This window comes from Pteropus alecto, unplaced genomic scaffold (assembly GCF_000325575.1).
Source record: "Pteropus alecto unplaced genomic scaffold, ASM32557v1 scaffold11, whole genome shotgun sequence".
Taxonomy (NCBI): domain Eukaryota; kingdom Metazoa; phylum Chordata; class Mammalia; order Chiroptera; family Pteropodidae; genus Pteropus; species Pteropus alecto.
In genome coordinates, this window is record NW_006431956.1 from 575,387 (window position 1) to 593,076 (window position 17,690).

Consider the following 17,690-nt stretch of genomic DNA (forward strand, 5'->3'; position numbering starts at 1 on the left):
TCAGCATGATCTCTTTTCATCCCAGAGGCCCCGGTAGCTTATATTATTTCATTGTTGGGATTTATTAACTTGGATCCACATTTTAAAATGTGTTTCCTTTTTTTACAAATGATATAATTCTAACTTTACTTAAATGACGCGCTCCTCACGCTCCCGGCACAAGGGCGGGGAGGAAGGACGGGCCGCGACGTGGAGGGTCCTGCGCGCCGCTGACGAGCCCGTGCGAGCCGGCGGCCGAGCGCGCCCGTCGGAAATTCGGGTTTCTGGCCGCCGGGGACCGGCCGAGGCGGAGCGGACAGCGCGTGGAGAGCATGGGGAGGACCTCGGAGCGTAACCCCAGACTCCCGGGGGCGGCGGCCGCGCGAAGGACAGGTAAAGCCTGGTCGGCGTGGGCTCCTCGCCCTGCGGACCCCAGCAAGGGAGGCGGACACCCAGTTAGTGCTCCAGGGCCAAGTGCATGGCGTCCGTGGTCGCTTCGCTGTTGTGTTTTAACTTTGTTTTCTCTCAAATGAGAATGGGCTTTGCAGGCTGTTCTAGCCCGCGAATGACTAACGTGTTCTTCCCTGTTTGCCCCGCTCTGGGGTGGTTTCCAGAATCGTTTTTGGCTCTGCTGATTTTTAATCACTCCGCCGTCACCACCTGTGGCCATTCTCACTGTCGCTCTTAAATCCGTTTCTAGAAACCCGGCGTTTTACAAGTTGGCGTAGGGCTTCAAAAACTCCCTCCTTCCCCGTTTTGAGGCGGAAAGCCTAGAGCGCGTCACACATTTCCTTGGAGTTGCTTGTCAGAGGACAGCTTCGTCCTTTCGGACGTTATGATAAAGGCTCGGGTGAAGCTTTGTCCCTTTGGAGTGGACTGGCCGTTAAATGATGTTCTCGGTGGTTCTTCGTGAACCCCGCACCTCCTGCTGCTTTCCGTAGACTTCATGGGAGTGCGCGCCCCTTTTTAAAAGTGGGTGTAAAAGGAAGCGGGGCGTCCACAGTAAGGGTTATGCAGAGAAAATACTGAAGTGGCACATAAGGAATATCGTAAAAGGTTGGTCCACGGCAACCTAGTAGTTTGCCTGAGGGTGGCACCAAGCCTCATTTCGTGAGGGAACGTGGCAGGTTAACCTCAAAATTTGAGGAAGATACTTGGAAAATTCTCAAGATTCATCTACTCACCATTTGTCTATGTGAAATCCCCAAATTTAACCTTTATTCTTCCTGGCAGGTAAGATTAGAATAATAAGGCTTACGATAATACGTTCTAACTTAAGTGGGGTACAAGTGATCTGAGGGTCCACAGTGTTCCCCTGAAAAACATTAGAAGGGAAAGGAATGTGTGCATGATACTTGATATTATAGGACCTAAGATTGGTAGTAAACCGACTCGGGAAGTCTATAACAAAACATGTTCCTTAATAGTGTAAGAGTGCTCTTCTGTTGAAAAACTGCCTTCCAGAACCAAACAGCATTATCCAGTGTGTTCAGTACATCAGTAAATAACTAACTCAGACTAGAGAAAAATAAAGAGTGACAAAGTGTTTGTACACAATTATTTTAAGGAAGACAGTGTTTGAAATTTTGAGTTCTCAGGACGTTTGCCCAACGTTACCAGTTTGCTTTAAAAGCTGTATCATCATATTCTCCTGTAATCCAAACATAGTTTGCGTAAATGAATTAAAATCCGCAGTGCCTAAAAACTTGCCTCAGACATAGTCGTTTTATTAAATAAATGCAGAATGGTATCTATTGAGTGTAATTAAATAGAGATATGGCATCTGTTTATCAAATGAATCTTTTATCTCTCCATCAATGGATGTTTAAGATATTTTTAAGTTTCCCCTATAACTAAGGATGCTACATCGCTTCTCACCTTTTGGCTAAGATCAAGTGTAGTAACTAAGGATGCTCTAGTGGTTATCATTTTCACTGTTAAAAGCATTGCTTTTATGCGCTCATGATAGTATTTCTGTAGAATTGATTCCCTATGAGAATGCTGGATATAAAAAGGCTGTTAAATTGCTCTGGAGTGATTGTACCCTTTTATAGTCACTCTTTCAAAAGGTGTGTTTTTATCTCCTTCCTAGCCAGCACTGGATGGTAATATTTCTTTAATATCTTACTAATTTTCTAATAATTGAAAATAGCATTTTAATTTTTATCTTCCATGGGTAATAAGAAAGTTAAACATTTTTGGCCAGGTCATATACTTTGCTCGTTTATTTTTGGGGTTTCTGAACTCTTCTTTGACCACACTGTTTTAATAGTTGTGGGTGTGTAATATATTTTGGTACTTTCTTTTGAAAAAAGCGTTGGGCTCTTTTTTTTTTTTTGCATTTTTCTTCCAGATGAAATTTAGAACCACCTTTTCAAGTTCCATAGAAAATCTCGTTGGGATATTGTTTGTGATTGCATTGAATTTCTAGATTAATTTGAGAAGAGACATTCTTTTGAGTTTTTCCTTCTAGGAGAATAGGTATGTCTCCTGTTCTTTTAAAATTTTTGTTGTGAAATATATCATTTAATGTACTGTAAAAAAAAGTACACACACACACACACAATCTGTGTACCAAGCTTAATAGAAAGAACATCACAAGTACCTTAGATGCCTTCGTTGAGTGCCTCTCCCTCCCCCATTACCATGGTCATCCTGAATTTTGTGTTAATTATTCCCTTGCCGTTCTTTACAGTTTTATCACCTATGTATGTATGCTTAACCAACATTTGTTTACTTTGATCTGTTTTTGAACTTCATTTAAATATAATCATACCGTATATCCTGTGAATTGCTTTTGTTAAACATTATGTTCCTGAGATTTATCTGTGTTGAAGCATGTACTTTCCTGTAGTTCAGCAGTTCAGAAACTTTTTGGTGTCGGGACTCCTTTGCTTTTTATTGAAGACCCCAAAGATCTTTTGTTTATATGGATTATTATATCATATTAGGTATTAAAACTGGCCAATTTTAATATAATAGATATAACATCTATTGGTATATTTTAGTGGGTGCCTGTAGTAGTAGTAGTAACAATAATAAACCTATATTACACTTTACCATAAATAACATTTTTAATGAAAAATATTTTCCAGATCAGAAAAAACTAGTGACAAGAGTGGCTTTGTTTTACAGATTTCTGCAAATATCTTTAATGACTAGAGTCTCATGTCTGCTTCTGCATTCAGTCTCTTGCAGTATATTGTTTTGGTTAAAGTATCAAAGGAAAATCTGGCCTCACTCAGCTGTTTATTTAGAAATGGGTTGTAAATATCTTTTCTCTCTGTAGTGTTTTTTGTTTGTTTTTGATGAGCAGTAGTTCTTAATTTTAAAGATTTTCATTTCGTGTCTGTATACTTGGAATTGTTATTTGTGTGTAGTTTGAGTGTAGATATTATTTAACTTTATTCTCACGTGGATAACCAGTTGTGGTAGAATTTACTATTGAATCCACTTAGATCTGAAGTTTTGCTAGTGGCAGATTTTTCACTAGTGACATTTCTTAGTGGTAACAGGATTACGCAGGTATTTTTAAAATTTTTGTCAGTTGTGATATGTTAGATTTTTTTAGGACTCTGTCCATTTTGCCTAAATTTTTAATATTTATTGGCACAGTTTAAAAATGCCCTCTTACTATCATTAATGTCCAAAGCATGTGTAATTATGTCTTCTTTTATTTCTGATATTGACTATTTCTGTTCCCAACCACTTTTCTGTTAATTCATCTTGCCTGTAGTTTATCAGTTAGACTTGTCTTTTCAGTGAATTTTTTGTTGTTGGCTTTGTGGTTATCCCTATCATATATTTCTTTTTGTGTTAATTTAATAAATTAAAAAATATTTGGAGATAGCTATAGATTCATATGCATGTATATGTTTTAGATGTGTCTCTTAAAGTGCACTTGTTGAAATTTTTTAATGCAATTTGAGAACATTTTTAGCTGGGACACATAACCTATTTACATTTTTTCTTTTTATGTTTTTGTATTTACAATTGCTCTTATTTTGTGCTGTTTGTCCTGGCTGTCCTATATTTCTTTTCTGTCCCTTTTTGTTATTTTTAAAATAATTGATTTAATATATTATTCTATTTCCCTCCACATACTAGTTTGGAAATTCCATACTATGTTTTCTTTTTATAATTATCCTAGAAATATCATGCATCCTTGAGTTTTCAAAATCTAAAAATAACTAGTATTTTAACCTTCCTGTTAGGCAATACAAGACCTTAGAAGTTTAACTTCATTCAACTCCTTCATAACTTTTATGTTATTATCATATGTTTAAATTTTTAAAAATATTATCAGACAGAAAGGACACCTGCTTAGAATTATTGTTATGTTTTACAGTCAGTGCTTATGTACATTTTCCACATTTTTACTGCTTTCTCTGTTATTCATTACTTCTTTTATCTTTTATACCATCCATCTGGGGCCATTTCCTTCTACTTAAAGTATATCCTTTGGAATGGCTTTTATTGAAGGTCTTTTGATGATGAACTCTCTCAATTTTTGTTTACCTGAAAATGTTTTTGTTTCACTCAATTATGAAAGATATTTTTGCAGAATATAGCAGTTTAGTTTGGCAGTTGTTTATTTTTAGTACATTGAAGATCTCATTCCTCTGTCTTTTGGTTTCCATTATTGCTATTGAGAAGTTAGCTGTCAGTCTCTCAATACTTTCTTGTCTGGGGGCTTTATATTTTTCTCTTTTACTTTCTGCTCTTTCATTGTAATGTATCTTTATCTTGCTTGGGATTATTTAGTTTCTTAAATCTGTGATTGGAGGTGTTTTGAAATGTGTTTATTGACTAGTCATAATTTCCAAACCGAATTTCCATTTTTATGTTCGGCTGATCTATCTTAACATAAGTAAATCTTAGATAAACTACATATATATTTTCTCTTGGTCTTTTGCTTTTCTTTTTATTTCCCACAGCTTCCCCAACAGAATACATTGCCAAACTTGTGGATTTTTTTATAATCTGTTAAATGAAAAGTGAAACTTGCTAATAAAACTCTGGGGCTTGCCTTTGAGGGAAGGGGTAGGACTCTGACTGCTCTTTCACTTTTTTTCACCACAATTGGTTTATTCAGATGTTTCTTCCATTTAGACCACTGTTGATAAATTATATTCTTACAGTTTTCAAGTTTATTGGTATAAATCGTGTATGGTAATTTATAATTTGTAGAAATCTTTTCCGTATATTTGTAGTCATATCTTTTATATTCTTGATATTTAATTTCTTCTTTTTATATTGATTATATTTGCTAAAAGAGATCTATTTTATTTATTCCCAAAGAACCATCTTTTGCTTTTATTGATTAACTCCTTTGGCCTTTGGGTTTTTTTAAAATTTGGCTTCTCTTTTTAAAATTACTATTTTTATTGTAAGAAATGTGTCTGGGGCACAATTTATTTTTTCTCTTAATAATATTTTAATAACACTTAATTGGAGAACTAAATCCCTTGCTAATATTCTGTGTAAAGACTCACTACCCTTCTTGGCATGTTGAAATAGACCCTGTTTGGGACCTTTGGGTACACCTGCTCCCCTATTAGGAGAAAGAATATTCAAGAGCTTGGCTTGACCAGTTCAAGCACCTGCTTCACCCCGTGGTTATCCCCTATTTCTCTGTGAGCCACCTTAAGCGATCAGGCCTGTTTTTTGCCCATGGCACATTTGTGTGATAAGTTATATCTGGGAGTGGTCGTAAACCTTTGTCATGGCATGGATTTGGTGTCACTTTCTCTTTTGTCACATGTAATAATCAAAAAAAATCCAAACCAGATTGTCAAATGTAATTGTCCTTGAGAAAATTTTATTTTTAAGATTTTCTTATGAGATAGAACTACTTAACAATATTTTTGTACTAAATGCAGTAATGAGTTTAATGCAGCCATTTCCTTGCAGACTGGTAGTTTAATGCTAAAGCACAAATTAGTGAACTGAGGAACCAGAACAAAGGTCGGTTACTTTATAAAGGTGTCTGAAAATGTCACCATAACAAGTTTGAAATGATTCTAATAAAAGGTGTGTGATTTTGAATATGGAAAGCATGTATGATCTCCAAAGAATATGTTGACTTTTTTTTATACAGCATATCAAGAAGGAAACAAAACTTGACAGATATAGGATTATAAGCATCTGCTTGATATGCAAAAATACTTTGTGTAATTGGATTGAATTTTGAAAATGTTAAAAGAGTTCTCAAAGTTGAATATTAAATCCAAAAGGAAGTAAGCCACAATTAAATGAAAAAGTCGTGTTATGTAAATGTAATTCATTTTACACAATGGATATAATCCCCCCAAAATGTTTTTTTTCAAAAGGCAAATAGCCAGAGCAAATTTGTTTCCTTAAATAGTACATAATTAATTTACATGATTCTTTATGTATTTTAGTAACTTGCTTTTTGAGTTCAGATTTTCCTGATTTTCCTGTACGGACAACACAATACTGGTAGTGATTCTCTAGCATCTCCTGATTAGATTTTCCTCTAGCAAGTGTAGATGCGGTCCAGGAAATTTAGGTTACTTGTTAAAGCATGAATGAAAAGTAAGGATATCCTTAAGCCAACTACCTCATTCTTCCCCCTCCCCCATTCAGTTTTATTTTTGGTGAGCTTTGTTAGGGCTGTGTAGCCCTGTGGAAGGGAGGAGCACCCCCATCGCGATCCCAGGTGTTGGTGGTACCAGCATCTCTTGGGGATCTATGGAATATTCAAAATCATATTCAATAGGCCTTTTTTAAATTGTAAATTTTACAACAAAGCCCATGATGTAGCTGTTGAGTTTAAGTAGAGATAATAAGAAAACAGTAGGGGCAATGAATTAGAATAATTTGGAGTCACAGTAGTGAAAAGACAAGGACTTCGAATTAGGTCTGGGATTTGCCATCTGTTCTTGTTATTGAGAGTCTGCGGACAAGACCTTCTCGGAAAGTGAGGCTTGGAGCGATCATTGTAAAATAACAATAAAACCGTCCACCTAGGAACGTCAGAAACAGAAGACGAAAGACACTCTACATGATATTCCAGCCCTCGGACCAGAATGCGACTCCCATGACCCCGCTAGCCGGGTCTGCGGTTTTGCGCACGGCTCGCGATCCGCCGCCCTCGTTGATTTTTAAAAGGCGCCGCCCCGCGCCACCCGGGCCACCCCACTGGCCTTCGCTGGCCGGAGGGGGCCCGGGGTCCGGGCCGGCGGGGCATTGGCACAGCCCCCTCCCCCACGCATCATGAGGTGAGGAGGAGGGGTGGGCCCCCACCTCCAACTCCTGCTCCCCTCTGCTCCCGGCCGCGGGGGTCCTCCCGTGCCTGGGGCCACCCATCTGGCGGCGGTCGAACTGTCAGAGCTGCCTGCCGTAGTGCTGGTGCAGAGGAGACGCGGAGAAGGGACAGTAGGTGCGGTACCTGCTGCGGGCTTTAGGGAGAGACTTTGTGGGGCCGCTGAGGCAGGTGGCGGCACACCCACACACAGTTGTGTGGTACTTAAAGGTTTGGAGTGCCTTAGTCCTGACACCTCATTGGATTCTGTGAGCATGGTAGTCGGCAGACCCTTGCAGAATTGCTACAGATGGCATCACTTCTTAACAGCTTTCTGTGTGTGTAGCCTTACAGCATTTTAGGAGATCTTCTGAAATTTAAAACAGTGATTCTCAGTGGACTTTGTACTTCAGATAACAGCAAGGGGTACCTTGGGTTTTATTCCTTCTGTACATGATTGTCTTGACATTAGAAAACTTTTAAGCTTTTGAATATGGGAAACTTATAGTTTTTAAAATTTTTATGAAAATCATTTCTCATTCTATAGTATTTTCTGTTTTTTAATAGGGACACTATTTTATTGGTCTCTATTACTATTTTGACTTATGGGAAATGCTATTTCCATTTGTTTTCTCTACTTTGGAAAGTCTTCATTTAAAAAAACTAACTTGCTGCTGCTGCTGAAGGCCACGGGAGATTTTTTTTTTTCCCCAGAATGAAAATAGCTTTACTTTCCCCAGTTTATATTTATACTTCTGTAACACTTCTGATAATACATAAAGCTGTAAAAAATGATATAAAAGTTACCTGTATTTGACTCACCCATAAACAGCTTGGTGTAGAGTATTGAGCATCTACTGGGGTGCTAGGAGCTCTGCTGCTGGGCCCAGGGGACTTTGGTGAAAAGAGTGTCTGCCTCTGGACCTTAGTGCGGTAGATAGACCCCCAAGCAGTAAATTGATAAAATAATTGCGTGTTATAATGAGTCATTTAAAGAAAACACTGTAGGTGGAGTGATCAGTGGTTTATCTGAGGGCTTAGCTTATAGATTTCACTAAAGGAAGAGAGGGAGCTAAGCCATGGGCAGAACGGAGAAGGAAGATTCCAGTCAGAAATAACAAGCAGCACAAAGTCCTGAAGAGAGGAGAGAGCTCGCATGGGAAGGATCAGTGTCACTAGTACCTAGCATTGGGTCAGGGGAAGGTGAGTCAGGCGAGGTGTTGGAAATTGGCCAGGCCAGATTTGACATGGCCATGGCAGGTTATGCAGTGCATTCTGAGGGCAACGGGAAGCCACTGAAGAGTTTTAGGTAGAGAAATGAAGTGATCTGGAAAACACATTTCATTCATTACATAAACGTTTATTGAAATTTCGCTGTATACTAGGCACCGTTCTGGGCACAGATTATGGCATGGAAAGGGACAGTTCCTGTGTTCACAAAGCTGGTGGTCTCGTGGTGGGCAGGTAATCGAATACCCAAGGGAAATATCAGATATCGATAAGCATTATGTCCAAGATGACTGTTGTTTAAATTGTGATATATGTCCTTCGAGACTATATATACACACACACAAACCTGCTTCTCATTTGTAATCTGGTTTTCTTCCTCCTAAATAATTTATGGTAGGACATTTTTCTGTGTTATCTAATGAACAGCTTTCATTTATTTAAGAGCATCTTAATTTGTTTTCTAGATTAAGTATGGCAGAAATAATGCATAGATAAAATATTGTGCAGCAACAAAAATTTACATAAGCACCTATTATCCTTACATAAGGATAATATAAAGCATCTTTTAGGAGAGGATTATATAGTAACTTTCTCTTGACAATCTGATATGTGACTGTCCTTACCTTATCCTACACTCTAGCAGCTCCTCTGTGATTTTTTTTACTTTGACCTATTAATGTGGTCTGTTTATGTTTTTTCTATTTATTGAACCAGTTCTTATATTTCTGGAATGGACCCTGATTGATTTCTGTTATTTTAATATCCTGATGGATTCTCTTTGCCAATACTTACATTTTAGGATTTTAGTGTCAGTATTCCTAAGAAACAGGTCTATAGTTCCCTTTTTTATGTCCTTTGTCAGATTTTAATAGTAACTTTGACTGCTTTGTGAAAAAGAATTGGGAATCTATATATCTTTTTCTGAGTTTTGGAACAGATTAAGTAGCATAGGTGTTATTCTTTCATTCACTTAGCAGATACTTACTGAACACCCACTGTGTGCCAGGCATTGGGTTGGATGCTGGCTAATTTGAGGTGAACAAAACAAACATGTTTCCTGCCCTCACTGGGCTTGCTTTATGAGGGAAATAGACATTAATGAAGTCATTGTGCCTATGAGATTATAAATAATAAGTACTTTGAAAGAAAAGAACAAGGTCTTTTGAGAGAATATGATTGAAAATCTAGATTATACATTTTATGTATTTGAGTAAATGGTTATTGAGTACACATACACTAAAAGCCAGTTCTTTTTAAAGTAATCAAATATTTACTGAAAACTTAATGTGTAGTTAGGTCTGTGGTGAATACACAAGTAAATGAAATAAAGTCTTTGAAAGTTAAAAAATAATGGTTATAGTAGCTGCCATAGTAGGTGGTATATTCCACATTTTTTAATTGAAGAAATTAAGACTTAGATTAAGTAGACACTTCTAGTTTATTGTGTCCAATTGTACATACCCTCTGGAGATTCTGCTAGGATTATAGTGAAAGAATAAAGAGATTCCCAAAGATCAGGAGAACGAGAGAAGAGAAGATAGGTGAAGTCAGTATTTGGGAAACTAGAAAGAAGATGGTCAAATTGTAAATGACTTGGGGAATTAGAGAATGCTGAAGGCTGAAGAGAGGTGAGCCAACAAGAAGCAAGCAGATTCCCACCACAGAATCTCGAAAAGGCTCAGGATCTGGAGGTTCCAAATACTTCTCAAGGCAGCAGTACAAGTGGAGTGGAAATAGAAGGGTTGATGGATGATTTTTATAGTATCAATGCCCTCATCCCCTTCTCCACTCTGCGCATTGCTTCAGATTCCCTTCCCTTCTCCAGGCTCAGGATCTGGAGGTTCCAAATACTTCTCAAGGCAGCAGTACAAGTGGAGTGGAAATAGAAGGGTTGATGGATGATTTTTATAGTATCAATGCCCTCATCCCCTTCTCCACTCTGCGCACCCAGACCACTACCTCTCCTCTGCCCTGAGAGAAGACTGAAGGTTTACACCCAGGAGACATTAACCAGGCAAGGTCTACATGGCTGAGGTAGGGGCGAAGCACCTACAAGAAAATGAAGATAAGTTAAAGCCAGCTGAGCATTGAAACCAGAGCTGTCCTTTCCTGTGTGGCTCTCAGAACCAATAGTCAGGCTTATGCTCCACCCTAAACAAGATATTAATTCTTTTCTGGGGAAACTTATCAACCCATGGCAAAATGTTTAACAGATAAGGACTTTTGGAGTTCACTTGATTCAACAGCTGCATCACCATCAGATCTTCTGAGAGAGTGAGGGCTGCTGGTCAAGAAGTACTGTTTATGCATGAAACTTTCAGTCAGCTTTAAGTACCTCCAGTTAAACAGAAATGGACAGCCAAGGATCACCAGCCATTTGGTGAAATCTCTAACAACAGAGACCAAACAGGAGTAAACAGGTAGGAAATAAAGGAGCTTGGTAGAAATAGATTCACTGCAGATAACAGAAAAAACTTCAACAAAATAAAACTATAATATCTTTAGAGAGAAAAGAGATGATATGACATCTATGAAAGAAGTTTTATTTTTAAAAGGGGGAGAAATTGTTCAGAAAACAGAAAAGAGCTCTGTGACAGCAAAAATTTAAAAAATTTTTTAAATACCAGGATTGGAGATAAGCTAAAGAACTCTCCCCCAAAATAGAACAGCCACAAGAATTATGTCATAAATTTGTTTCTATTATTTCTTCATTTTCATAATATACATAAATTACACCCATTTTTATGCCTAATGTTATGTGCCTTTTAAAAAAATTAATTTGGCACTGTCTCTTTTTTTTTTCAAAGAACTAATCTTCATTTTTTTCATGCTCTGCGCTTCTTTTTTCTTCTATTTCCGATTTTATTATTTACTTCTTCCCCTTATTTTCTTGGAATTTATTGTGTCTCTATTTTCTAAGTTCTTGAAGTGACTCTTCAGTTCATTGGTTTTCAGATGTTTTTCTTCTCTATTATGTACATTTAAAACTAACAGTTTCCTTATAGGTATTTTAGATGGATCTGACTTCAGATAGATGGTGTATTCGTTGTCATTCATTTCAAACCCTTTTACATATCATTATAATATATTTTTAACTTGTGAATTATAAGTAAGGCTCTTGAGTAAACTCTTTATGATTGCATCGTAATTCTACTGGATTTTGGTCAGAAATTGTGTTCTGTACAGAATCAACATTTAATACTGAACACATTTTCAATATATAGTTTAGTGAATTTTGGTGAATATGTGCACTGTGTCGCCATCATACCAATAAAAATACAGAATATTTCTGTCACCCCAGAAAATTTCCTTGTGTTAACTTCACTTGCCATCAATTTCCCTATTCCAGCCCTCCACCACAGGCATCACTGTTATGATTTTTATCACTACAGATAAGTTTTGCCAGTTCTAGAACCTCATGTAAATGGAATCCTATAGTGTGCACTCTTTTATGTCCGACTTTTTACCCAGTTTGATGTTTTTGAGGTTCATGCATGTGTCAGCAGTTCTTTTTTATTGCTGAGCACTAGTGTATCGTATGAACATACCATAGTGTGTTTAACCATTCACCTGTTGTAAACATTTAGGTCATTTTCAGTTTTAGCCTACTATGAATAATACTGCCTTGAACATTCATGTGCAGATCTTCGTGTGGACATATGCTTTATTTCTCTTGGGTACTATCTAGGAATAGAATTGCTGGTCATGTAAGTATATGTTTAACTTTGTAAGAAACTGCAGAACTATTTTTCCAGTTGACTATAGCTTTGTATTTTTACCAGGAATGAATGAGAGTTCCAGTTATTCCTAATCCATGTCAACACTTAGTATTTTCTTTTAAATTTTAGCCATTCTAGTGAGTGAGTAGTATTTTACTGTGGTTTTAATTGGCACTTCCCTGATAATTAATGTTGACCATTTTCCCATGTGCTTACCAGTAGTGTGTCTTCTGTGAAATGTGTCTCAGAGTTCTTTATTTTGGACACAAGCCCTTCTCAGATATTTTCAACTTCTTAATGATGTCTTTTGGACATCAGAAGGTTTTAACTTTTGCGAAATTTAATGTATCAGTTTCTCTTTTATGGTAATTGATTTTTGTGCCCTAAAAATCTTTACATGTCCCACAATCAAGAAGATTTTTTTCCTGCGATCTTTTTTCTAGAAACTTTATAGTCTTAGCTTTTGTATGTAGGTCTATCATTCATTTTCAGTTGAATGTTATGGTTTGTGGTAGGGATTGAGGTTTATGGATTTTTTTTCTATTTTGGTTGCTATAGCACAATTTGTTGTAAAGATGTGTTTTTCCCTCTTGAATTATATTGGGAGCATTGCTGAAAATCAGTGTCTGAACTCTGCTGTTGCACTGATCCAGTTATCTTGACATCAACACCATAGTCTCGATCACGTTAGCTTTGTAATAATTCTTTAAAATCAGGTAGTGAGTGAGTCCTTTAGCTTCTTTCTTTCCAGAATTTTTTGAGCTGTTCTAAATCCTTTGAATTCCGATGTAAGTTTTAGAACCAAGTCATCAGTTCCTGCACACTGGGGTTGTGTTGCACATCTGTAGGTCAGTGTTGTGTCTCAGTGTTCCCCCAGCAAGGTCCCAAAGCCAGGCAGTGGTATTGGGGAGCACAGCCCAGACCGAAGCTGGATGACATAGTGCTCTGCGAAGGGGGTCTCCAAAAACACTTGATGTACCCATCTATTCAGAGGATGTTTTTAGTTCTCTAGTAAAATTTTAGGTTGAAATAATGATTGGTAACTGAAAGTGAAGCAGAAGCAGTGTGACATTCAGAAAAACAAAACATCGTGTAAGAAAGAAAATGGCCTCATCGCGGCGCAGCCATGATGGATGAGTGCTATTTAGTGAAACACCGAATACCGACATAACAAGTAGTGATGTGACTATGAGGATGGGAAGGAGAAGTGTGTTTTTTATGTTTGGGGAAGGTATTTTTCCATTAAAAGAGTAGGTATTTTTATTTAGAAACCTGGAGTTAAACTAGAAGATGCAGCTAAAGTCGAAGGTGGTCACCTAAGAGGAGTGGAAATAGGGCCCCCTGGAAAGGAGGGGGCAGCGACCGATAAGCCTGGTGGTATTTGGCTTTTTATTTAGTGTATGTGATTTGTTGGCATTTATTTTTAAAAGAAGGGGAAGAAAGATTGAGTAGCTTTCTCAGAGTTACAAAGCTAGAAAGATATGGGTTCAAAATCTTGTTTTGCTAAATCCTTTTGATTCCAAAATCATGCTTTTAATCAGGGGTCCTCAACACCCCTGCCTCACCTCCACCTCAGATCCTCAGGCATTAGATTCTCATAGGAACACTGGTCCCTGGTGCCACAAAGGTTGTTCTACTCCTTCTCTTCAGTCTGAAGAGGATATTGTCCTGAACACAATTGTTTGACACGTAACTCTAAAATGATGGCCTAAATGTTAAAGACTACCCTTTTAGGTAGGCATTGGGTCTTCATTTTTCCCCTGTAATTTCCAGCTCCAGTCAGAGCTAAACATAATTACAGGACTATGGTAAATATCTGTGGAATGCTTGTGAAGAATGATTAATGTGAGCTGGAGAAATCTTAAGACATCAGAGAAGCTAGATCTTGGACTAGGCTTTAAATATGAAGAAAACTTAGACACGAAGCAGGGGAGTGGTGTGAAAATCAGACTATAACTGATGAGGGACATTACATGAATAGTGATCTGAGTCAGGGTATTTTGCCCTTGTGCTTGGGAGGGAGATGTGATTTAGTGAGTTGGTGAGAATCAAGCAGTCTTTAAATACCTTATAGTTTAAGTTTCAAGTTTTCAGACATTTCATTAACTTTTATGCTTCGTTGCTAATAAGTACTAGGGGAAATGTCTCTGCATGGCAACAAATAAAAAAAGAACTTGTTAAATTATTTAGTGCAGTGCACAGTGCCTCATATATAACAGGCCTTCGGGAGGGCACTTTGTAGCGTCACAATATTAGAACTGAAAGGACCCATAGGAAGATGTTTACAACTATATGAGGCCTTAGAATACTCAAACAGAGTCCATAGTTGCTGTGCTTTCAGCTGCCAATAAAAGTGACTTAAACAACAAGGGACATTTGTGATTTCATTTATCAAAAGATCACAGAGGCAGGGCAGCTCCAGGTTCATTCGGCAGTTGGAGGACTTGGTCAAGGATCTGGGTTCTTTCTGTTTGGTTCCGTCCTCAGTATGTTGGCTGATCAGTCCCATCTTGGTTGCAGGGAGTCCCAGGCAACAGACACATCTTCAGAGCAGGCCCTAAGGCCAGAAGAAGGTGGAGGCAGGGAGAGTGCATCTTTCCCTCCTGTTCTTTTGTGAGAAACCTTTCCTGGAATTCTCTTTGTACAGTCCATTCACATCTCACTGGCCAGAACAGAGTCACATTTATTCCTAAAATGATCACTAACCAAAGAGAGTGAAATTACCATAATGAGTTTAGAGTGATTAAGATTCAAACACACATCCTGCTCCCAAATTATGGGATCACCCAGTACCTAACAAAATTGTGTTGGGGAAGGAAAGAAAAAGGGGCATGACTATTGGGAAGGCAGTCAGCATCATCACACTAAGGTCTCAAAACAAGTTAGTGATAGCCAGCGCTGCACTAGAATCCTGGTCTCTTGGTTCCCAATGTAATTCTCCCTTCATCACGTAAATAACCTATTTGCTTAATGAATATCATCAATATTGCTAATTTTTCTAAAGAATTTGAATACATTCACACAATTCAACTTCAAATCTTTGGGGGAAAAAAAGGTATACTATTATAAAACGACATGTGTAGCTTTTTTCTGTAAAGCATATTGAATTCCTCAAATAATAACTCAGCATTCCTTACGCGCATCTTGTTTCTACCTCTGCATTTGCTCCTCCTGCTCCCATTGCTTAGAAGACATACACACTAGTACCCCTTTTTGAAAGGCTTGTCATTTGAATGCTACTCACATTTCAAGTACATTGGCTCTGTGAAACTTTTCTTGACATATCCCCGTCTCATGAAGTTGGGAGTGTATACCATTGTGCACTCACTCTATTGTGTTCTAGAGTCTCCTACACGTTTACGGTACTGGTACTGATTCTTTGCAAGCTTGTCTTTTTTCTAGTCTGAACTTTCATTGTACAGACTCTCATTTGTCTGATAAACCCAATATATAGCATAGTATTGGATAGATAATAATTGCCGCTAATAGTTTTGTTTTAATGAATGGATGAATCATCTTATTAATTTGGGTTTGGGGAGAGATTTTGTGTTCTATCTGATTTCGCTATTTCCAACAAGGAGAACATAAATGTGGTTCTATAATCTCTACTCTTAATTTTGAAAGATTTCTTTTCGATGAGGCAAAAGTATTTCCTATTGGAATAACTTATTTCTGCGAACGAAATTTTTTTAGAACTTAATGTTGGAAGAAAAGCATTTCATTTTGTGTGTGTTACTGCTTATAGAGCAAATTTAGCCCTTAGCTCTGCAGAGTTGTCAAAGGAGGTGAGCATTACAGAATTGTGCCTAATGCAGATTAGATGCTCAGTAAACATTGTTTCTGTAGTCATTGTGCTGTTAATAGAACTATTCACTTTATGATTTAATTTTTTCTTTTTCATTTTAGCATTTATGACATTAACAGAGAACAGGACTATGTCAAGAATTCTGGGTGTATACTTGGTGAAACTGAATTAAGAACACCCTCCCAGCTACATTCTCTCTTAGAGAAGACCGAGACAGGGTTCATATCAGAAAAGAGTAGGTATCAAACTAAATGCTTTAAGTTATTACTAATAGATCCAAAGTAGACCAATGTAATTTTTACAAATTTAATTTTGATCATATGAAATGAAAAGACTTTAAGAAAATAATTACCAATAGATACAAATTTTTTATAATCATTAGTCCAGAATTGATAGGTGATTAGGGTTTCAGATTGCATCAGTAAAGATATTTTATTCAAGAAAAATTGTTACATTCTTCTACTTGTATTTCTTTGAAATTATGATTCATTTTACTTGATTCTGAATTGAGGTATTTTAGATAGAAATAATACATGCTTATATAGGAAAAACCTAAATTGTAGTAATATATAACGAGGATAAGTTCCCCTTTCATCCACTTCCCAATCTCAATAACCTTTGATTTAAACACTGTTGACAATTTGGCTTCCCATCTTTCTAGATACTTTCAAACACATAATTATTTATTTATTTTTATTTTACCAAAATGGCATTATATAATGCATGTTATTTACTCCACAGTATATAATAGATACCTTTATATGTCAATACATATACAGGTTTACTTCATGTAATAGTTGCAGTACATTTCCCTGTTGATGGCAATTTAGGTTATTTCCAGTGTTTTTGCTGTTACAGATTCTGGTGCATGGAACGCTCTTGTACATATATCTTGTGCACTTACACTAGTATTTCTGAGGTATAGTTTCCCAGAAATGGAATAGTTATTTGGTATGCACATTTAAGTTTTTGTTAGGTCCTGCCAAATTGTGCTCTAAAAACGTATTTATCTTAAACCGGCAATTCTTTAATTTCTTAAAGGTAATACATTTTAGGATTAAATGGTTAAGAGATGGGCTATTCCTTTGACAGCTATCAAATGGCCTGCTTAGACTAGATAAATGTACAGTCATAGATAGTATAACAGATGTAAATTGTAATCTGTCTATAGGGAACGCTAATAAGGATCTTTAATGGCAGATATTGTTGGATTCTGAGTGTTTCTTTCTTTGTTGAGTGCTGTTGCTTAATGCACTAACAGGAAATGTGGTCATGAAATTTCTGGGGAGATGTAGAAGTGACTAGTTTTTGTGAGAATTTTGTGACTCCTAAGTTGTTGACATTAGTTCAACTCATTATTTGCTTTCAGACCAGGTTTTTTTAAAATGAAAAAGAGAACTGTGGCATGGCATCAGCAATTGGTTTATCATTTTTTTATTCCTTTTATTAGAAGTTAGAAAAACGTGTCCAGAACCAGATGCTCACTGTCTCTATGATGGATTTTGAGAAAGAAAGATTAATGTGGATACTCTGAGCAGAATCCAGCTTGTTGTAAGGCTTGACTTAACTTTTCATATTGAATTCGCAGATAGAGAAATGTGCCCAGATCCAGGTGTGCTACAGGAAAGCATATTAACTCAATTTCCAGAATTATTGTGGTTGAATGTAAATTTTCTCCATGTGCTCACTG

The 17,690-nt window shown here is 37.1% G+C and overlaps 1 protein-coding gene across 9 annotated transcripts in view; it reads left to right on the forward strand.

Moving 5' to 3' along the window:
* The first annotated feature begins 141 nt into the window (after window positions 1-141).
* The window catches only part of FAM208B (family with sequence similarity 208 member B), a 67,021-nt gene continuing 49,472 nt past the window's right edge, over window positions 142-17,690 (forward strand). For 6 of the 9 annotated variants that reach the window (XM_015585610.2, XM_015585611.2, XM_025043400.1 and 3 more), the window contains exon 1: window positions 142-372. In XM_015585610.2, coding sequence (XP_015441096.1) covers window positions 312-372 — 61 coding nt within the window. In that variant the 5' untranslated portion in view covers window positions 142-311. Of the gene's footprint in view, window positions 373-16,104; window positions 16,236-17,690 lie in introns of those variants that run through there. The other 3 variants (XM_015585612.2, XM_006906944.3, XM_006906943.3) reach the window with 2 other exon arrangements.